Raw genomic sequence first — 23,063 nt, 5'->3', positions numbered from 1 at the left:
CTTCCTAAATCCCTCAAGAGGAGAAGACAGAGCAAAAATTAGTAGTTCATTTGTCTTGCAAACTTTCAGTAAATGTTCATCTGTATTTTCTCTAAAGAAGCTGCTGACATTCAGCAAGGATAAAGATACAGAAGAACAAAGCAAAGTCTGAAGAGAGTTTCAATTTAATCTTTCTTGGCATCTGTCTGCAAGTGATATGTTGTACTTAATACAAATTTTATATTCTTCCTTTTATTTTTCCTCTTCTTTAGCTCACCTGTTGCAGACAACTTATCATTTTAAAGTAGTTTTCTGTGTCTTGTCATCTGGAAGGTGCTCAATGGCTATTTAAGGATTCTATCTAGGTCACATTGGATAGAAGTCAGTTTACCACCTGCTGCACAAGACTCCATGATGTATTCACAATCTATTTTCCTTAGAAAATCAGATTGCACCTTCAGACACATAAAATTCTACTGACTTAACAAGATCTTCTTTCTTTTTTTTTTTTTTTTCTGTCAAAATTGTTGTACTTATGCTTTTAACTGAAAGACATACAAATCTGTTCGTTTTGTTGACAGAAATATCATTCCACTCTTGCTACTGATTAAGAAACCCCATATAACAATTGGCTAAATACAGCAAAAGCCAGTTTCGTGGAATTAAACCGTGTTTGTAATTTCATCCAACATGAATGTTCTTGCTAGCCATACAGTTTATTTACCTAAAGTATTTATTTCCTTAGCCTTAACAAAATTCCAATACAAAGATATTTGCATGAGATGCTGTAAACATTCTGTATTGAGCTCTAAAGTGTGAAGAAAAGCAAGGTGGATTTTTTTTTCAGTAACATATTAGTAACTGCTGGCTGGCAAGTATAGCCAAGAATAGCACTTACGTGTTCAAATTTAAGCATTCAGAAATCAAGCTTTCAGACTTTTTTGGGTTTCTACTATAGTGAATAGAGACAGAGAAGAGACCCATCCCAGGAACAGCTTCATGGAGCCCACTGGAGGTGATTCCTCTTCTATTTTTAGAAGAATCTGTTCCCTTGTACAGGGACTAGCTTGTGTTTTCTACAGCAAATGCTCTGTGCTGCACTGTAAATTTACAGTGATGCTCACAGTGCTCTCAAGAATAAAAACAACCATGAAGAATTGATGGTGATGTATTGCAAAGTAGTACTACAACACTGACATCAGACACCATGCAGAGTTCCAGCCATGGCCTCTGCCCAGACCTGTCTGAGCGAGTAGTGAGCTTTAAACCATGACTCTGGTGAACTCTTAAAACTGTATCAGTCCTACAAAATAATCAAAGCTCTGAAACACTTCCTTGAAGAGTACTTCAACTTATAGACACAGTCCAGGATGCAGCTAGACAAATATAATAATGTGATAGGTGAAAAATAGGACAGATTAGGCTTAAAGAAGTATAGTAAATATGTGACCGGTCCCTAGTGGCATTCCATAGGCTCCATTTTAGGGCCAGTTCTCTGTAGTGCATTTATAAATGACCTGATTGTAGTTATGGAATGCATACTAACTAGGTTTGAAAATTATACTAAATTACGAGGAGCTACTGAATTCCTGAGGGGTAGAAAGGCCTTGCAGAAAGATCTTGACAAAATAGAACACTGCAAAATTGATATCCATACAGACTGGAGGATGAGAGGCTGGCGAGCAGCCTTGCAGAAAGGGATCTGGGGGCTCTGGCTGACAGCAAGCTGAATGTGAGCCAGCAGTGTGCCCTGGAAACCAGAAGGGCCAGCTGTACTCTGGGGTGCTCCAAGCCCAGCACTGCCAGCTTATAAGGGGAGGGCAGCCCCACTGTACTCTGTGCTGTGTGCCCTCACCTCCAGCACTGGGTGCAGGTTTGGGTGCCACCATGTAAGAGAACCATAAAGCTATTAGAGAGCATCCAGAGGAAGGCCACAACAATGGAGAAGCATCTGAGGGCAAGGTGTATGAGGAGCAGCTGTGGTCCCAGGCTGTGAGTGCAGAGCAGAGGATCTGAGGGGAGGCCTGATGGCGGCTGCGGCTCCTCGCAGGGAGCGGAGGGGCAACGCTGAGCTCTGCTCTGTGTGACAGCGACAGGGCCCGAGGGAACTGCATGGAGCTGCCGCTTCTGGGTGTGGGACAACCCCGCGGCGGGAGGCGCTCGGTATGCGGCGGGCGGTGCTTGCTGCTTTACGGCAGGGCTGTCGCAACGCGCGGAGCGTCGCCGTTGAGAGCGGAGGGAAGTTTGAAGCCGGGCGGCGTGATGGCGGGGCAGGGTAGCGAACCCGGGGAGCTCAGCCTCGTGGATAAGGGCGTGAGGAGGTGAGCAGCGTTCCTCGGGGGCGGGTGGGGTGTGAGGGGACAGGGAGCAAGGGAGAGGGGCTGGGCTAGGCTGGGCTGGGACCGCCGTTCCCCTGCCTGCTGATGGCGGTGCCTCTCCCCCGCAGTTTGCTGGAGGTCTCGTTGAGCTCGGACCTGCACACGCTCAATATGCAGCGCAACCGCATCGCCAGAATCGAAGGGCTCGACCACCTCCGGAACTTGCAGCATTTGGACTTGTCGTCCAACCAAATCCGCCGCATGGAAGGGCTGAGTGCCCTGGAGAGCCTGCGCAGCCTGAACCTGTCCTGCAACCTGATAACGGCAGTGGAGGGTCTGCAATGCTCATTTCTGCCCGATTCTGAACGAATGAAGCTTGATGAGTTAAAACTTCCTTCTGGAAGTATGCCTGTCCTGAGGTCGTACTGAGTCAAAACAAACTGCTGGCCATATTGTGTACATTTTAAAACGTGCATGTGGTCTCTTTAAACTTTGTCACAACAAGGTGCTGTAATTTGGAAGAAAAAATTGTGATTATGGCTTTTTTTTTTGGCTTTATTTTCTAATCATGGTTGGTTTTAGTTTGTAGCTGTGATTTTAGAAGGGATACATAATGTGCAAGTCTCGATTTCACAAAGCAGAGCGTTCTGCAAACCTTACCGTCTTTATTTCCCTCACTTTGTTTAGGACTGGAGAAGCTCTTTAATTTAACTACACTGAATCTGTCGTATAATCATATACACGATCTTTCTGGTAAGTGACTTTGGCATGGGTAGAGCAATAAAAAGCATTTGCCTCACTTCAATTAAGAAAAATAAAAGTGTTTTCTAAGGTTTCTGTCAGCTTGGCCAATTGACTGTTAGTGCTGCTTAAAGGTGGCAGCTGCTGCTGCTCTCAGCTGTTAATTTTTTTCCATCATGGTTTGTTCTGAACTGGAATTCATTCTTCTACAGAAGTATTTGACAGTGCTGGGCTTTGCCTCTGTGAGCTTGGCCATGTAACTAATGATCTAGAGCTGCTGGTATTGAGCTGTATGGGAATGGGGGTGAACATTCAGCAACACAGACACTACAGGCAGACACTGAGTTCACATGACTGTACCTGCCTAGGGGCCATGATTTGGGTTGGTGAGGTCCTGGAACAGGCTGTCCAGAGAGACTGTAGATGCCCCGTCCTGGAGGTGTTCAAGGCCAGGTTGGATGGGGCCCTGGGCAGCCAGATCTAGTATTAGATATGGAGATTGGTGGCCCTGCCCATGGCCGGGAGGGCGGGAACATGATAATTCCTGACATCCTTTCCAACCCAAGCCATTCTGTGATCTAGAACAATGAACTTTTTTTAATGAAAAGGACTAGGCTATGTTTTTCTCATATGTCTGTGCTGTAATAATCTGACTGAAGTGAATCTGGAAGCTCAGTAATTGCAGCTACTAATGTGATGAACAAATGTCATTTTGATTACTTCGTCTTCTTTACTTGAATCTTAAGTATTGTGAATGAAATGGATGAAGAAAGGGGAGCTTTTTCCTTTCATAGAGGAGTTCTGCTTAGCTATGCAAGAGAAATAAAATTCACTGACCAATTGTAGAGCTATGCTAGTTCTATATGCACAAAGTTTAGGCAAATCTTATCATCATTCCAATTCTGAACTGACTGCTCTGTTTACTCAGGAGTACAGTAAACACTTCAACTTTATTTCTAAAGTAAAAAATGCAATGCTTTTGGACGATGCTTCCAAAAGATTAACATCTTTCTGTTCAATAGCATGAAAATACAACTATGTTTACGATGTGGAAATTCTCTTCTGAACTTTTTGGTGAAGTGGTCAGTCATAATTAAGATTTCTAACTAAGATTTCAAGTTACAGAATGAAGAGGGTTTGTTGTAGAAAGTCGAAAAGAATATTTGTAACAATTTTGTTAATGAACTGATTTATAAAAAGGAACGTTAAGCAAAATGTTTTTAACATACTTCTTACTAGATAAAAACTTTTCTTTAAAGTTAACTGTCAGAACGTCCTTAAGTGTTGTATGTTGTAGCTTACAACAGCTAATATACTTAACCAGCAAAGAGGAACAAAAGTTTTTACATCAATTTCAATTATGATATATTGTTGACTGAATATTTTTCAGCAGTATGGCATCTGATCCATACAGAATCACTGCAGGAAACATTGTTTTGTATTTTCTCTTAAATTTTCAGGATTGCAATATCTTCATGGAACCCATCATAAGATTAGCTCTATTGACCTTCACAGCAACTGCATAAACAATATTAACCATTTACTTCAGTGCGCAAAGGGGCTGCAGTGCTTGACCAATTTGACACTGGAAAAAAATGGAAACACCAATCCAGTTTGTTATGCAGCAGGTATGTATGTTACGCCAGGTAGATAATTTGTTCTTTGTTGATCAGTAATTTTCCTTACACTGTTGGCTGGGTTCTGAAGCCAACAAATTGATTCATAAACTGGCCGCCCTTTAGAAATCTGTATTCTGACAAAATGAATTTGTTTTCCGTAGTGAAATGTTTTTTTTAATTTTCTCTGAGTATGTTCTCAAAGTTGTAAATCTTGTTTACATTTGTAAGGTTCAACTTTTCACACATTATTTTAGGTTAAGGCAGGAGATGGACAAAGAGTGAATTGCAACAAGAGGAAGATCAGTAATCATAGAATCAGAATTACCCAGGTTGGAAAAGACCTCAGAGATCATCAAGTCCAACAACAGCCTAACCATAGTACCCTAACTCTAACAACCCTCTGCTAAATCATATCTCTGAGTACCACATCCAAACTGCTCTTAAACACATAAGCACTATTAGCCATTTCTCTTCTCACAGCATCAGTAAGCTGTGACAGACTGTGAGATACTACTTGTAAGATGCTGATTACATTAGCATTTTCATTCAGTGAAAAAGGACAAAATTATCCATGTCCTTTCAGAACTTTATTTTCATTATAATTGTCTTTTACTTCCAGCAGCTATTTTGTTGCGTTGGATCTGTATTAAAAACTTGTCTTTGCAACTCTCACATGCTAATGATGGTGGGGAGATCCCAGTGTAGACTAGAACAATGCAGGCAGCTCCCTAGTTCATTTATCTTGGTATGTTTTCTGTTGAGAGCCCTTGCAAGCAGGGAGTGGCAGGTCACTTGATAACTCACTGTTTTAACACCTGTAGAGTGCTTTTTTTTTGTTGTGTTTGTTGTTTGTTTGTTTGGAGATTAATTTAAATTTGGTCTTTTCCTTAAGGTTATAGAGAAACTGTTCTTCAGGCATTGCCCCAGCTGGCAGTTCTAGATGGAAGAAATACTCATGGTGAACTGGTGGAATCAGCAGAAGGAAACTGTTCGAATTTGCAGTGTTTAGAAGACATTTTGAACTGTTTAGTTTCATCGGGGTCCCCTTCACCCAAAGATCAGGTGCCATAGTTTGTATATATTGGTTTTAAATTTAAGAGATTTGCTTGTTTGTTTTTGTTTTCTGTATTGCATGTAACTCATAAATGTTACAGAGCTTACTTTTTGTTTTGATAGAAGGCCTTACCATTGGTGACACCGCATATCGACCAGGCATTAGCTTATTTTCGGCAGCGTACAAAAATGCCAGTACAAAGTTCTGTCAGTTCCTCTACAGAGCATGTTTCATCTTCAGAGCCTGAGAAATCCATACTTGATAAAATACAGAGTGAGATGAGGATTCAAAAATTAGAAGATCAAATTTCGCAGATACTGCAGAAGGTGATTTATTTTTCTATGATTGCACAGAAAGTTCTGTTTGTAAAACAAGTTCCTTTTGATTCTGCAGTTCACTATGAATGATACAGAGTTTATACAGGTATATATGTTCTGACTTCACAGTAATGTGTATTTAGTAGTTTTTAAAAACTAAGGAGATAAAAAAAAAAAACACTTTTGAACTGGTGATTGCACTTTGATTCATGAAAGTTTCATATTGACGGTGGTATATATGGCTTGAAGGACTATCTGATCGTATGTTAGATAGCAAATTGTTTTCTGATTGTTTGGTTTTGACTCTAAAGCCATCCATATACGTAACTGAACCAGAGCTAAATATGAAGTGCAGCAGAGTTGGTGGAAGTTGATTTTTCTAGCTGGTAGGTTAGGTTGCTCTGATATGTTTGTCAGGTGTGTTTCTCTCTGTTTTAGTAACCATTTATTGTGTACCTTGGAAACCTGCAGTGTTTTTAAGTGCTGTACGTTTTACTTTTTGCAACAATCTTTCCTCTGCCTAATGAATTCTTTTTTGGTAAACTTCAGGTACTTCAGAAAGTTACAGTTATTCTCAAGCATGTGGTTCTATTTTGTTTATATTATCTTTAATATGCTAAATTATTTTAGAAGGGAAAGAGGTAGCTTGGAAGCTGCTGTTTACTTCTCAATGAAAAATATATTGTAAGTCTTAACTTCCCAAAAATAGTACCTTAATAAATACTAGAAATGTGCTAATTAGAACTGTGAGATACACAGATAGAACTTCAATCTTTTCTTAGGTGTCTGATGCCTCAAGAATGGAGGCCCCTCCAAATGTTCTCAAAGCTAAGAGAGACACAGATCCAACTTCTGAGAGTGAACATGAGACTGAGAAAGAGAGCAGCAAAAAGGCTGCGAAAAGAAGCAAGATCCCTACTTACCATAGAACTACTTTATCTGCTAGACGTCACTTGAATCATCCTAAGACCAAGATAACTGACAGGTCGTGTCCACGTTTGTCATATAAATAAAAAATAATTAAGCTGAATGTTGTTGGAATAAACCTAGTTTGTGTTGAAGCATTTTATGAATGTGGTAGATTGACTGAACTTGAACTAATGCTCTAAAAATTACAAACTACTGTGGCTTTATAACAAAGCTATTATTAGCAAAGCAGCTGTCAAATTTCTGGTGTTTATTCCTTGATGTTGGGGCAGAGTAGGAGAAAATGACATACTTGTTAGCTGACCCTGCTGATAATGCCTAATATATAAGCCCTCTTTTTTTCTTACATAAACTCCTTGCATCCTAATTTTTCTTTTATGTGCCTTGCATTATGCAACAGTATCTTGATAAAATACAGAAAACCTTAAATAATATGCAGATAACTTCTTGAAGTTTATTCATCAATTGCACAACCATTTACCTATATGAACATCTGCTGCATTTAGGTGAAAAAGAAATTGAACTGAAGATTCCAAAAAATAACAACCTTCTGAATTGTAGCAGCACACTTATTCATCTTTCTATTAAATTATACAGACAGAATTTTTCATTATAAAAATGCATACATAAAAATGTATGAGTCGAATTTAAAATAAACAAGACATCTAAAAAGTTATCAAAACAGCTGTCAAGAATATAGCTGTTCTTTGTGCTGACACTGAGGCTGCTGTAGCAGCGAGTCTGAATATACAGTAAATATATCATCGTTTGTCCCACACTTCCGATAAATTAAACCATTAGATTTGTTAACCACTGCAGCTCTACAGCTACTCTGCTTCTCTAAAATTTTCATATCTATCTGATCAAAAGATGTTTTTCTAATAGCGTTACTAGTACCACATGTTTCTGCAGCTGAACATTTGAATTTAGCTGTTTGCTTCTAGACCTGCTTACAGATTATTTCAGATTATTTTCTAGGTGGCTTTGAATTCTGTACTTTGAATTTCTGTGCTTTTACAAGACAGGACTTTACAGTTCTTTCTCTGAATCCTCAGTGCTTCTTTTGGTGGCCTTTGAAAAAGTGTTTAAACTCTGCATGTTCTCAAATACCTGTTGTCTTTCTGCCATTGAAGGGAAGAGAAGAGTTCCTCAAAGCGTTCTCTTCAGAGAAACTCTCATCTCAATTCATCATCAGATACTCCCGATTTGGAAGTAGTGGGAAGAAGAGCTGATATATTAGCTGGAAGACAGAGCAGTATGGAAAAAGTGGATGAAATTAATTCAAATGCAGCACAGGAATCCACATACCGAGTATGTTCTGCAACATTTTGAGTATGTCTTCTCCTAGAGTCAAGTGTGACAGGATAAAAAATAGTTATGTACAGTGTCAACTGAAAGAGAATGTTGTGTTTTTCTCTTATGGTTTTGGTATGGTCACTTAACTGTGAATTTGAGAAAGACCAAGTAATCTTTTTCTACTATTATGAATATCTTTCTTCATTTTTGGCTACATTTTAATATTACCACATAAGTTGATGGTTACTGCATTCTTGTTTAGGCACTGATTCAGGAACTTGATCAGGAAAAGGAAAGAAGGTGGAAAGCAGAACAAGCAGAGAAGAAATTAGTAGAGCATGTCAAAGAGTTACAGAAACATGCAAAAGAAGAAAAGAACATTCAGAGTATGGCTGTATACACTACAGAGAGGTAGGAAAATGGATTCTGTAGTATCTTTTCCTTTTTTTTGTTAGTTCAATTTTTAGGCTGAGGAAATGAGAATAATTTTAAAAGAGTGCTTGGAAAATCACACATCAGAAAGTACTGCTTGGACTTCTCTCAGTATTACTTAGTGAAATTCCTTTCTACGCTCTGCTGAAATCCCATATAGGGCAATACTTAATGGGTTGTCACTGCTTGCTTGAAAAGACATAAGGGGACAAGAATATCTGTCAGTGTTTAGTACCCTATTCTTCCTCTTCATATCTCAGAACAGTATCAGTGTGCCACTTAAGTCTGCTTCTAGCCCTTTGCTTTCAGAGCAATCACTATTTTGATTGTTCTTTCTCTTTCAGCTGAGACACCAGTAACTATATCTTGTGTCATGTCATGCTTCCAGTTCCTAAGCTTTTTTTCCACTTGTCCATATAGCTGCTTTTTTCCTGTGAACAAAGATGTTTCTGGCAGGCCTGAGTTGGGCAATAGGCAATACATTGTACAGGTCTGACATAGCATATCTGTGCATAGACTGCCATCCAAATCCTTGCAAGCTGCTTTCTGTTTTCCATAAGTTCTCCCTTCTAACATAGTTGTTGACGAGTAACACTTCGTTTGGAGATGTGTTCTATTTGTCTTTCTTAATTGCATATTGATACTATAGGTACAATTTACATATAAAGCAAAATTATGTTTGGAATGTATTTTCTTTTGGAGACTTACTTATGAGGTCATATTTAGCCTTTTTCTTTTAAAATAAAATATAATGCAATGCATATCTTTGGTAATCTTTTACATATTAAACAATTTTGCATGACAATGTTGCACATAACACAGTTCACCAAGGAAGCACAAGATGCAGTGCTACAACCCTTACTAAATAAATGTCTATTTCTTAATGTAACTGGCATGACTAAATTCAGAACCTCTTGCTATACAACTTCATTGTATTCCTTCTCAGGTTAAAGGAAATGATATTGAAAGAGAGAGACATTAAAACGAGATTGCAAGCAGATGTCCAACAGTTGAAAGATGAAACTGAAAGACTTACTAATGAATTAAATCAAGCAAAAAATAAAGAAGCAGAACATCAGAAGGCTATGCAAGCTTTAGAAGAAGCACTATCCAAGATGGAAACACAGAGATTGCAGCAGCGAGCAATAGAGGTAAATATCTTATCATGACTGAATAATACAGTGGCAACAGGATGGTCACTATAGTCTTAAGTGTGAATAAAGATTAGACTTTAGAGTCTAGTGGTTTTGTTTAACTTTTAAGTGGATACTTTCTTAACAACCAGAACAAAATGGTAGTTGCCGTGTTATTGTAGAGCTCCTGTTTGGTTGTTGCTTTCTTAGGGTTTTTGTTTTGGTTTTGATTATAAAGCTGGAGGTAATGATGTTGAAATATCAGAGGACTTTATTTAGCATATGAATAGAGAAGGTGATGAAACAAATGCTGCCACTATTTCTGACAGAATAGTTTATTGGTAAAGTTTCAGTGGTCAAAGGCAGCTCTCTGCAATGTTTATGTTACTACTGTTTGGTAATATTCATATTTCAGCCTGTGTTTCTGAATTCATCCACTTACAGGAACTGTGTCTTAATAAATCCATCTTCAAAAATCTCTGAACTGCTAGCACAGTACTCGAGTACTGTGAGATAACCTAGAGGAAAATAAAGAGAACTAGGGAGTATGCTGACAACCAAACTGCCAGTGCCATTCCAGTTAGAAGTTAACCAGCCTGCATTCTGAGTTCCCTTATAGGATCAAATTACCTAAAAACAAGTGCCAAGTACTTGGTTACAGGTTTGTTTGTTTTTTTACCTCCAGCTGAATCTTTAAGAAGAGTGCAATTGTGCTGTGGTTCCCATGTCATGTCATTCAGCTGTGAACACTCACAGTTCAAATCTAGCCAAATCACTGCTAGAAGCCTTTCTCAGGAACCTGAGTGGCTCTCATTACTTTTAAATAGCCTGAAGTTCTTGTGTGTCTATAAGAGGCCTTCAGTATATTTGTTATGCTGTTGTTTTTTTGTCATTTTAGAAGGTACTAAATTTAATGGTCTTAGAAAAAAGAAAAAACTTAATGGGATATGTGCCCAGGTGGCCAAGAAGGTCAACAGCATCCTGGCCTGTATAAGAAATAGCGTGGCCAGCAGGAGCAGAGAGGTAATCATTCCTCTGTACTCAGCTCTATGAGAGGTCTGGAGCACAAGTCTTATGAGGAGCGGCTGAGGGAGCTGGGATTGTTTAGCCTGGAGAAGAGGAGGCTCAGGGGAGACCTTATTGCACTCTACAACTTCCTGAAGGAAGGTTGTGACGAGGAAGGGCTTGGCCTCTTCTCCCAAGCAACAAACGGGACCCATGGAAATGGCCACAAGTTGTATCAGATGAGGTTTAGACTGGACATAAGAAGGAACTTTTTCTCTTAGAGAGTGGTCAGGCACTGGAACAGCCTGCCCAGGGAAGTGGTGGAGTCACCATCACTGGCAGTATTCAAGAAGCATCTGGATAGGGAGTTAGAAGATAATGGTTTAGTGTTTTTTCTGTAGGTATGGTAAAGGGAGGGCAGCTGGACTAGATGATCTTGTAGGTCCTTTCCAACCTTGTGATTCTATGATTCTTGTTGTAGGTGTTAACCTATGTTGCATTTTTATTTTTCCTGTAATTAGACTTTGGAAGTATCCTCACTCTTGGTAATAGTATCATCATTTTTACCTGCAAAAGTTTTTATTAGGGAAAGGTCATTTTTCCTGTCTTTTTTGTCCTGTCAACAAATACTAATAGTTGTGTTTCAAAGAATAGTTGTAATTGTCTACAAACAAAATGATCATTTTTAATTCTTAATCTGCCTTTGATTTATTTTATAAATTCTTAAGATTAATGAATTCTTGAATACTCTGTAGAGCTTTCTTATAGTACAGATTGATAGTTAGCTTCCTATTAAGGAGACCTTTACTGCCATCGGTGGTAAATGGTCATACCTCTATTCAGGCACAGTGTAAGGATTTCAGTAAACACGACTAAATTATTTAAAGGCTTTGAGTGTCTGTGCATCTAAATTTGTACCATTTTATTCTGGCACTCCTTAAATTTGCAAGTGTTTTAACTTGAATATTTCTTTAAAATTCATTTTAGAGGGGAAATTGCCTCATTTTATCAACAAAACAGCAGGGATGCACTGAAATGTATTTGCATCTTCTCAAGATGAGTCTTAGAATATAAAACATGGGGACTTCATATGCGAGTCTCACAGTAGCGTTTATACAACTGAAGTTAACATACGTATTTTAAATAATTCCATCATTATCAAATTGAAGCTTATAACAGGCAGTTGGACTTACTCAGTATTCTTAAGAGATATGGCAGAAGATAGAATTTTGATGCATTAAAAAAAAGACAACATTATTTCCAGTGTCTACTATGTAGCTTTCCTTAATTACTGTTTCTCATCCTTCAATATTAAGCCAAGGGGAGCATTGTGAAGAAATTCAGAATATAATTTTGTTTTGATTTGCTTTCTTTGTTTTGTGGAGGCTGAATTTTCTGTTTGTTTCTGATAAGACCTGGAAATCCAACTAGCTTGTCTTCATTGTGTTCTATTTCTACACTTAGTTAATTAGAAAATCATAGAATCACAGAATGGCCCAGGTTGGAAGGGACCTCCAGGCTCATGAAGCTCCAACCCCTCTGCCACGGGCAGGACCATCAACCTCCACATTTAATACTAGACCCAGGGCCCCATCCAACCTGGCCTTGAACACCTCCAGGGATGGGGGGCATCCACAGCCTCTGTGCAGTCTGTGCCAGCACCTCACCACTCTCACAGTAAAGAACTTAAATAAACTTAGATAACTAATGCACAAACTAATCTTGAGTAGTCGGTTAACCATTCACACCTTTGATACTCTGGAAAGTGAAGAGATTAGAATTTTGTTAGTACTGAATTTAGAGAGATATACTAAGTCCACTGCTTTGCTCAGGAGGACAGATGTGGGTAAGTCATTAACACTCACCACTCAAGCACACAGGGATTGAGATAAATACTGCGAGTGATTATGAGATGTGAGAGTGTTACCATTAACATCTCTTGCTGTTTCTGGTTCGTGTTCTGACCTGCAGCCTTCTGAAGTGTCCTGATTGTGAATTACTATTTCACAAGTAATAAAATGTTTTTTTATCATTATATATATTTTGGCATGCTACATCAGTAAAGACACTTCTATATCTAAAAGTTTTCAGATTATAAGATGGAATTCTTCATGAATGCTTCATGGAAAGAGTGGAGTATGCCATCTGCTGTTCATAATGTGTTTTTTGGTGTGAAATCACTAGAGAGAAACTCTGTTCAGCAACTTTAAGATGTAAGATGCAGACTTTTGTACTTGAAATGTGTAAAAGTAATCAGAGATAGCAAATACATCATCTAAAATGTTTTGCTTGAAACCAGTACTGGTGTTAGAATACGAGAGTTGATAACTAATATTCCTGTTCTACTAATATTCCTGTCCTATTTATGCAAGACAATTTCTTCTTCTTTATAAATTAAGTAAATGTCCTTTGTTCTTGGTGAAAGCTTGTTGCTTTTTTGTTTTGTGGTAAGTTAATGCTTAAATTTAAACATTTAGTGTTAAATTCCTGCAACTGTAAGAGTATAACAAGTTTAAAAAATCCTTTTTGTGGGCTAGGCAGCAATATAAGGTTCCATAGAACTTTATGAAAAATTCTGCTCTGTTGTAGAGCATGATTTAAACATAATGGCTTGTATAAAACTATCATTAAAGCATCTTTTATATTTTGGTACAAGTCATGAAGATAGCTAAGAGTTTAAGAATCTTGTCCCTCTTGTTTTTATGATTATATACAGATGAAGCAGGTGCAAGAAGCAGAGCTTAAAGCATCGGCAAACGAAAGAGAATTACAGTTACTTCGAGTATCTCTTCGACAGCAGAGGGAGAAGGTAAAGCAACTGCATGAGCTTCTTATATTAAGAGAACGAGAACAAAGGTATGAGATCTTTATTAACTTTTGCTGTGAAAAGTAGAATACACTAGTATTGCAAACATGTTTTGAATGTGTTCTGCCAGGTGTGGGTGGCTGTCTTTATGGGAGAGGTATTCTCTGTAAAATATGTAGATGTCTTCCCACATGTTTTTGGTCTCATTTAAGATTGTCTTCATAGCTTTTAGACTCCTGATTTGCAAGTCCTTGTAGGCAAATGTTCTTGTCTTTCTTTTCATACATTCTTGTTTTACTGTATGGGTGAACTTAACGTTATTTTACGGTCTTTAATTGTGAAAGAATCAGGTAAACCTGAAGTCACATTTAAATCATTGACAGAAAGGTTGGTTTGCGTGTGTGTGTGTGTGTATATACATATATATACACATACACATATATATGTGTGTATCTGTATTTGCTTCAGTAATACAAAGTGATCCCCCAGATGGTCAGCTTCCATAGCATCTTGCATTAGTTTGGGTGGGTGGCTTGATTGGCTGTTTTTCCCTCTCAGAAATGTGTTTATTTATTTATTTATTGGGAATACTTGAACACAAGTTCTGTATTATTGAGCTAATGCAGTCAAATAAATGTACATATAAAACAGACAGTTGTTTTTGGTATGCTACTACATGAGGAAGCTTAATGATAAAATAAGCTGATAACTTAGCTTCGAGCATAAATATATTCAAATGCCAAAATAACTGTAGGTTAAGATGGGAAGAATCTGATAGCTGTGTTTGGAGAACTTTACATTATTCTGATAAAAATCCCCAAAAGATGTAATGTAAAAAATGGCGGGCAGATTTTGTTCTTTAAGGCAGAATAGTCATAAAGTACATTCTGTTTCATCTTTGTCCTATGGCTGTGCCACCATCCTGTATGGAGGCATATCCTGGAGCTCTTCACAGCCTCACAGCAGTTGCTTTTCAGGTTTGGGATCTAAGTGGGAAAGAACAGTTATTGAGTAGGGAAAGGGAAGAAAAAGAGAGTTGTCTGGCTATATAGTGGCTTTCCTGATTCCCTTCTCTTCCTGATCTTTGTGATTCTTTGTTACCAGGAAAGCAAACAAACATTAACAGCAAAAGAATAATGGAATATTTCTGTGAATGTTTGAATTGAAAATTAAACCTGTTCCTTTCTCTGGATGTTTTAGTGGTAGTCAACACACTTTTCCCCATCCCAGGGCCATAGTCATGGAAGACTGAAGCCTTTTAGTCAAACTAAGGAATTAATTCCCTTCATTATCTGATTTATTGTCCTTTTTAAGAAATATTAAGGAAATCAGCTGAAGTAGCAATGTCAGATACTGTAGTTCTTGTACATGTTTGGTAACTCCAGGAAAGAACTTGAAACCCGAGTTGCTTTACATGGACCAGAGTTTCAAGCAGCTGTGTCAAAAGAAGTGGCTAAAGAGGAGCAGAGGCATGAGCAGCGTGTTAAAGACTTTCAGGAGAAAATTAATATGTTAAACCAGAAGTATTCGGAGTTAGAAGATGAATTTCGTTTAGCTTTAACGATTGAGGCAAAAAGGTTTAAAGAGGTAAGAGAACATTTAATCTAAAACTAGACAGAATTGTGCTCTTAAATGGGTTGTGTTCCTTTCATTCTTAAAGTGTTTGTTCCAAGGACTCGTCTGAAAATGCTGGTAGCTACTGCTACTTTCAAGTATAAATGATTAAAACTTAGATGGTAGCAAATCAGCTTCAGATGATCATTATTTCACATCGCATTACTAAACTTAAGTTCCCCCTTTATTTGAAAGAAAAAAAAAACATATCTTTTTAGTGTTTATGCTTTTTTTTCAAAGGAGAACATTTTTCAAGAGTTCTTATGAAATTGTAGGTACAAGAGGATTTTGAAAATGTTTCTGCTGATCTAGCTGAACATCAGCAGGCCCTCTTTCAGTTTCAACAAAAGGAAAAAGAGATGACAGTTCTGATCCAAGACCTAACAAGCATAGTGAAAGAACAGAAAGCAAAGATTGCAGAATTAGTGAAGTCAAATCAAGAAACCACAGCAAACCTGAAGGTACTTCTTTCAAAATATTTCAACTATATACTATTTGGGTTGGATTTTTTTTTGTTTATTTTAATATTTTATCCAAAATGTAACCATTCCACATTGGGTAAATTCACTGAAAGTTGTGTATTTCCTTTTGCATTAAGGCAGAGTAACCCACATCAGCTTTTATTCTTGTATCTCCTCCATATTCCTTACAAATGCTACACTGTCTATACTGCAAAATCCAGTCATTCTTGCCTTCAGTGAAAGTGCAATCTTTGCCTTGTGAGCACTGGTGGCTTATATATGATCAAGAGGTTGCTCTGAACTCAGATTTAAAAATATACATTAATTTCCCTGACTTTGTAAAGTCAAGATAATGGATTATGGTTCAACAGCTAAAAAACTGTCTAGTCACTGCACATGAGGTAAAAATGAAACTGCAAGTAGTCAAGTGTTGTTCAGCAGCTTTTTAACATAATCCAGTCCATGTATTTATCCAGTGGATATCATATTTATCCAACCCCTACAAGGCTGTTTCTAATCTTGTTATGCATCGCTATTGCAGTATTCAGACAAAAAAGGATTCTGCCAGTGACTGATGTTGCTTAAAAAATAAAATACAAAAAAATAGCTATATTAAACAACGTTAATATGTAAAACAATAAATTGTGTAATCACAGATAAATCTTGATCATGGGAAGTGGAAATTGAAAGCATCACAACTTCTGTCTTTTTTAATATTTTGTTTATTCTCTTGTTTCTGGCATGTACAATTCTAAACAAGTTTTTGTAATGGCATTAATCAAAGTTGGCTATTTATAAATAAATGGTTTGGGCAAATTTAAGTATTTCTACTTGAAGCAAAAATCTGTGTCTTGTTACTGGGGAGATAAGCAATTTTTTTAATCAGGTGGAAGCTTCTATGCAAGCAGAATATTCCTTAGTTTACTGATATATAGCAAGTGAAATTTTGACTTTCCTAGCTAGTTAGCATTGATTTGAGATTCTGAATATTTGCTTTAAAGGATCTTTCTTTATTTTCCCATGTTCATTCACACAGAGTCGAACTGAAGAACTTGAAACTGTGATTGAGCAGGACAAAGAGAAGGCTGGTCAAGTGGAACTTCTGAAAAAGGAAAATGGGAAACTTATTTCTCAGCTAACTGCTCAAGAATCTGTAATTGATGGATTAAAAATGGAAAGGAAAATATGGGGACAGGAGTTGGCACAACAGGGTAAAACACATACATTATATATATATTGCAGTAAAAACTGCTGATTCTCAATATTATACTTTCCAAGTAAACATCCCAACAAACCTGTAACTATGACAAGATCCCTCAGAGTCTTGTTGATCTTACCCAGTTGTAAAGATTGTATGGAAATACGCTACTTCTGTAGCATGAGGGCCATTTATATGAACTTTAACAGCAATTGTGAGAGTTAGATTATTCTGCGTGCCCAAAATGTCAAAATGCCGTAATGCTATATTGTAGAATCATAGAATGGCTTGGGTTGAAAAGGATCTCAATAATCATCTAGTTTCAAGCCCCCTGCTATGTGCAGGGTCGCCAACCACCAGACCAGGCTGCCCAGAGCCACGTCCAGCCTGGCCTTGAATGCCTCCAGGGATGGGGCATCCACAACCTCCTTGGGCAACCTGTTCCAGTGCGTCACCACCCTTGCACTTGCCCTTATTGAACTTCATTAGGATCACACGGGCCCACTTCTCCAGCCTGTCCAGGTCCCTCTGAATGGCTTCCCTTCCTTCTAATATATCAATTGCACCACTCAGCCTGGTGTCGTCTGCAAACTTGATGAGGGTGCACTCGATGCCATCATCTATATAATTGATAAAGAAGCTATAAAAATAACTTTTTGTAGTGTTTTGTAATGCTGCATGTTTGTCAGCCAAGTCCACTGTGGAAATTTTACTGATATACCAGTAATGCATTAAATATTGGGTAAAAAACACTTTGGCTTTTTTTTCTACTGATTCACATGACTCAGCACCATTTTGTAGTTTCTTCTGAGAGTGTTTGAGTCTGTAACAATTACGGCTCTTTTTTTTTTGAGTTTTCTTGGGATAAAATACTAGCTTTCAATTCTGCCCTTCTTTGTAAGTTTTTCTTACAGATTGCAGTGTTTATAGTGGCTAAATGATGACGTTTGTTTAAGACTGTTGTTTCCTCGCCTCTGACATCCTGAAGTGACCTGTAAACTAATGACTGTAGTATATGAATGTCCTGTACTGTCTAGGAGCTCACCTTTCTCAAGATCGAGGAAAACTGGAGGCAAAAATCGAGGTTTTAACAAGCGAGGTGGAAATTTTAAAGAAGCAGAGGGATCAGGACAGTGATGCTATCCGAATTAAAAACAAAATAGTGGACGATCAGACAGAAACAATTAGGAGATTAAAAGAAGTAAGTTGGATGTGTTACAATTTGTTTTTATGTAAAATCAAGACTTGTAATGACAGTTATGGTAACAGCTCTGATGGAGACGTGGCTCTGCGCTCCTGGTTTTACTAATTCAGAAAGTGCAGGCAAGCTGTCTGTGGCAACTGATTTCATTGAGAGCAGAAGAGAGCCTTATTTCAACTGAGCTGCTTATTTGAATCCCTCATTGAATTTTACTTGTGTAAAGAGACTTTTTGCCTTTGCCCCACTCAGTTATTCCTGGTAATGATTTTGAGAGAGAAAAGCTAGGATAGTGTAATTCTTCAGTTCACTGTTTGTTTTTTTTCTAATAGCACAAGTTTGTTGCAGGTTCATTGTACCCTCATAAGTACTTAATCTGCTTTCGTCAATCAGTATTTTAACAATCCTGCTACTATATCTTGTTCAGTTTATTCCATTCCATCTCATTCAGAGACTTAAGAGTTACTAAGTCAGTGTGCTTTTATTCTCTTTAGCATAGACTAAACATATATTTTTAAGAGTAAAAACGAAGTTAAAATAAAGTATATTCTTTTCTATTCTGAAATTTTTTTTTCTACAGGGCTTACAGGAAAGAGATAAACAAATCAGAAAACAGCATGAAGAAAATAAGCTTTTTCAAGTACAGTTGGATGAAAAAGCCACTGAATTAGAAGAGCTTATGGAAAAGCTAGGAAGGCAAAATGAGAGAAAAGAGCAATTAAAGCAGCGTTTAGAAGAAAAAGAAGTAGAACTTGGTGACATCAGGAGAGCACACAGGTGATGGATACAGTTGTTTGTGATCCCAGTTGTTTACAGCTGTTCCACAAAGTTGTCTTTTTTTGCTTAGAGAGTGCTTTCTTGCAGTTAAAACTTACAGAAATGTAGAAAACTGGGAACATTAAAGCTTTTTCTGTCCTCCTAAGAAGTGGAACGATAAAAACATACATTTTATTTTCAGTGCACTGAAGAAGAAGTGGCAAGGTAAAGATGAACTATTAAGCCAGCTGGAGGTACAAGTTAAACAGATGAAGGAGAGCTTTGATATGAAGGAGAAGAAGCTGATTGAAGAGAGGAATAAAAGTCTTCAAGCTCAGAGGTGAAATTAATAGGTTATTTTGTGAGCTGCACAAACAGACAAAAATGTTATAGTGACAGAATGCTTTTAGTGAGTTATTAGTGATCACATGTTCAGGAAACTGTGAGTAGAAGTAATTCTTGCTCTACAAGCAACTTTACTACACAAGCCCAGTATTTAGTTGCAGTGTTTATCCTTTATACTTTTTAGCTATACTCCAGTTCTCTTTTAAAATAATTTGAGCCTGCTCCCATGTACGCTTCTCCACTGCAGTGCTTTTGGTTCACTTCTCTGAGGAAGTTTGATATCAGGCTTTCATGGTAGGTACTTGTCTGCAGTCATCATGTGTGCTGTCTAGAGTAACGTAGTGAAGATGTTTATATTCGTGGGGCAGTCGCACAGTCTCTAAGTGGCATTTCTTTGAGGATGAGCACGTCAACTTTCTTTTTCATTATCAGGATACACAGAGCTGTTTATTTACCAAGATCAAGCCAAGCAACTGTGGCTGGCACTTGAGTATAGGGGAGAGACCATAGCACTATATTAATGTCTGTCAGAGTTATGTAAATACCTTAAGCAGATACCTAGAAAAACTGAAGTGGGATCCACAGTACTTATCACGACCGAGGGTAAATGTTAACAATAATAATAAATATTTAAGTCTGTGGCTGGGTGCTTGTAAGTTATCTCTCGCTCTCCTCCCACACAAGTGATAAAAGGTTTTCAATTTCTTTTGTTTTTTCTCTTGTACTGTCAATATTTTTGAGCAACTACTAGTAAACATATGGAGAGAAATATTCATACCCCAGAAAATGATCACGGACTAAGATGATGCTCAGTTACCTTATAGACATAAGGCACTTCAGAGACATGGGGTAGATCTCTGCTGTGATGAACTTAGATTTGTTAGTAGGACTTTTGCTTTATTCCTTGGCCCTTTTGTCTCATTTTTATTCTTTCCACACAACTATTATTAAGAAAAGACTAGTTAGATTAATCTGCGTCTTTACTATCAATAATAACCTTTTTGTTATTAAAGGAATGAGCTAGCATTATTTCAGTTTTTTGCTTTATATTTTTAAATGAAGTGCATTAATCATGCTTCAGTGAAGAAAGGTTTTCTGGTTAATATATGAAAGAAAATACTTTGATAGTCAATTTTGATTTATAAAAAAACCAAACAGCATCCACAACAAAAATACACCAACCACCCACCTCAGATGCTATAGGCTTTGTAATGGCTGGAAAATCAGTAGTAAAATTCAATTTTTACCTGAAATAATCATTTTGTTTCAGAATATTGATGTAAATCAATTCTGTAGTGGAATAAATTGCTTTGTTTTCTGTTAATGCTGATTTTAGAATCATGCCCTTAAATGCAGAATTTGCTTGGGAATCAGATAAATGCTTCAGTTCTGTGAAGCTGGCTCTCTTGTTTGTGTGGAACACTGACCTGGAGGCAGTCTGCAGGATCACATAATCTATTTGCCTTCTCAGAAAGCAGAAGTATGATAAGCCGATGTTTGAAAACATACGGAGCTCTGAGCCATGTTAACATTAGCAAGTCTGAATCTTTTTTATTTTTTTCTAGTGATTAAATGTTTCAGCTAAGAGTGATTAAATGCTTCTGCTAAGAGGAATGCCAGAAGCCCTAAATATGGTGCATAAAACTAGAAGGTGTGCTTGAGAAAGCAAAATCTCTTCTGAAGCTAGATATTGAAATAACTGTCTTTGTGCTTGTGTTGTTAAAATCTCGTCAAAGGCATCTTATCAAAGGATTTGGCAAAACAAAATGTTTTATATTTCTGTTTCTTTGGAAGAATGTAATTTATTTTTTATTATTTATTATTATTTTTAGGATTGCTACGGAGAAGCTTCGTGAAATGGATGGTGCTTTTAGAAAACGACTTGAGTCAGTATTGGCAGCTCATGAGGCTGAAATAGTGCAGCTGGCAAATGAGAAGGAAAAACAAATTGAAGCAGCAAATGAAAAAGTAATTTTGATACCCAATAAATATGTTTATTTTATTTGCATTTTTATTCTACAGCTACTCCAGCACTGATGCTTAAAATCACTGATTTCTATCAGTCTGGCTAATTACTCAATGGAAACAGTCCTAATGTAGTACTCCGTCTTTGCACAGTAAGAAAATAAGTAGATCTGTACTGTCATGAGGTTCATGGAGTGAAGCAAAGTTGCACATGATGCAGCTGTCACTAGCTGACACCTTCCCATTAGTTGTGCCGGTGTAGATAAGGAATGTTTATTATACCAGACATTCCATTTAACTCTCAAATGTCTTCATTAATGGTATGTTCTTGCCATGTATTGCGTTCTGTCTTGCTGTGACAGTCTTTTTTTTCCTATGTAGTAGATATTCTAGTTTTTACATTAATAGCAATCTCCTACTAATTAATACTACTTTTTTTTTTTTCTATTTTAACTTAAATTCTGCTACTGCAAATTCTGTTCACTGGCAAAATTGTAATATGCATTTCAATATCTGATACCTTCTAAAATGGACTTTGTTTTTTCTGATTTAGAAGTTGTTTGTCCTGTCACGACTATTTGTGGCACTGTTAAGGAAAGGTTAGATCTGCATTTGTTCATTTGGTTATTTGATCTGTATATGCTTTCAGGTTTACTGCATTGAAGAAGAAATGCGTCAGCTTCTGCAAGAAACAGCCAACAATAAAAAAGCCATGGAGGATAAAATAAGACGGATTACGTATGTGTTGAGTGACATTCAGCAAGATCTGTGAAGCTTTATGTCTTACGTTTCAGAGTTGTTCTTTACAAATGCATACACTAGAAAGAGTATTAATTTAAACAAATACACTACAGTGCACTTTTCCTCCTGTTTGATTTGAAGTGCTTCTAGAGAATAAATTTTGTGTAGAATTTTGAAGGTTTTCATAATATAATAGTATTTTTACAATAAATACTTATTTCTAACCCTTGGTTATTTTTGACTGTTATGTCAAATCTGAATCAAAAACAAATTTGTTGAGCGCTGCATGAATTGAGACATGAATGTTTGGGTAAGAGAGAAGAATGTTAAAGCAAAGAATGTTTTTTGAGTGTGAGAATACAAAAATGTATGAAGTCAAACTTAAAGGTTTTCTGTGTTGTGGTACAAATTCTTGTAATGAGCAATCAAAGAACTTTACCTGACAATGTTTGTAATCTCCACTTGCTGCAGCAAATGGCTTCTCACCAGGCTGTTGAAAAATAGCAGATAATAAGCCTTAAGACAGAACAATCATACTAACATATGTATGATAGAAATTTCATCTCCACTCTACTGATGTATTTATTTCATTTGTTTATTCTGATTCTACTGAACCATAATCTAATGTACTTAATACTGTGGTATTAATTATAATTGTATTCTTTCTTGGTACACCAGATGGAGCTATTTCTTCCCATCTTACAACTCATAACAGCTAAAGCAGACTCCTGTAGCACAAATGACAACAGACTCATCTAACCTGACTTTAACATCACTTTGTTCTGCATCCCAAAATGAGTGCTCTAATATGGAATAGTGGTATAGGTAATTTTGTATGAGTGGTAGCGCTAATAGAAGGCCACAGGGCTTTGGTTAACTGTGCAAGGCCTGTTGGGCTTGTTACCAACTTGTTATGAGAACTTGTGTGAACCATAAGCTCACACAAGCTGCTTCTTGTGGGTGCAGCTTTAACATGGAATGGAGGCAAAGGCCCTGGAAATATGAGCACAGGCTGAAAGCAGAGGCTGCAGCACCACCACTGTGCTGAGTGCTCTGAAAACGCACAACATTGAGAGCTGGGAAAACACTTTTTTTCCATTATAAAGTTAAGCTGCAGCAAAGAAAAATAATGGAAGGGCTGGGAATTGCTTGGAAATT

At 37.3% G+C, this 23,063-nt stretch overlaps 1 protein-coding gene across 2 annotated transcripts; it reads left to right on the top strand.

The window, feature by feature from the left end:
* Positions 1-2,147: 2,147 nt before the first annotated feature.
* Positions 2,148-22,126, top strand: LRRCC1 (leucine rich repeat and coiled-coil centrosomal protein 1). Of its 2 annotated transcripts, none has more exons than XM_072329084.1 (19): positions 2,148-2,300; positions 2,426-2,631; positions 2,985-3,050; positions 4,499-4,666; positions 5,550-5,719; positions 5,834-6,037; positions 6,811-7,013; positions 8,089-8,266; positions 8,514-8,662; positions 9,630-9,834; positions 13,538-13,677; positions 15,013-15,214; positions 15,517-15,702; positions 16,739-16,913; positions 17,938-18,101; positions 18,679-18,875; positions 19,057-19,194; positions 21,032-21,167; positions 21,814-22,126. In XM_072329084.1, the coding sequence occupies exons 1-19, from the start codon at positions 2,242-2,244 to the stop codon at positions 21,934-21,936; spliced, it is 3,069 nt and encodes a 1,022-aa protein (XP_072185185.1). In that variant the 5' UTR covers positions 2,148-2,241; the 3' UTR covers positions 21,937-22,126. The 2 variants fall into 2 exon arrangements, with proteins under 2 accessions (XP_072185185.1, XP_072185184.1); XM_072329083.1 differs by having other exon boundaries at positions 2,426-2,700; positions 21,814-22,046.
* The last annotated feature ends 937 nt before the right edge of the window (positions 22,127-23,063 follow it).

Source organism: Excalfactoria chinensis, chromosome 2 (genome assembly GCF_039878825.1).
Source record: "Excalfactoria chinensis isolate bCotChi1 chromosome 2, bCotChi1.hap2, whole genome shotgun sequence".
In the NCBI taxonomy this organism is placed as follows: Eukaryota; Metazoa; Chordata; class Aves; order Galliformes; family Phasianidae; genus Excalfactoria; species Excalfactoria chinensis.
This window is presented reverse-complemented; position numbering and strand designations above follow the sequence as displayed.

What these genes read in the sequence shown, in the direction of transcription:
- LRRCC1 (XM_072329083.1), top strand. Translation starts at nt 2,242, where the DNA reads ATGGCGGGGCAGGGTAGCGAACCCGGGGAGCTCAGCCTCGTGGATAAG. An exon ending in TTTCGCAGATACTGCAGAAG is followed by an intron (nt 6,038 to 6,810) that starts GTGATTTATTTT and finishes ATCTTTTCTTAG; the next exon opens with GTGTCTGATGCCTCAAGAAT. An exon ending in AAGACCAAGATAACTGACAG is followed by an intron (nt 7,014 to 8,088) that starts GTCGTGTCCACG and finishes CTGCCATTGAAG; the next exon opens with GGAAGAGAAGAGTTCCTCAA.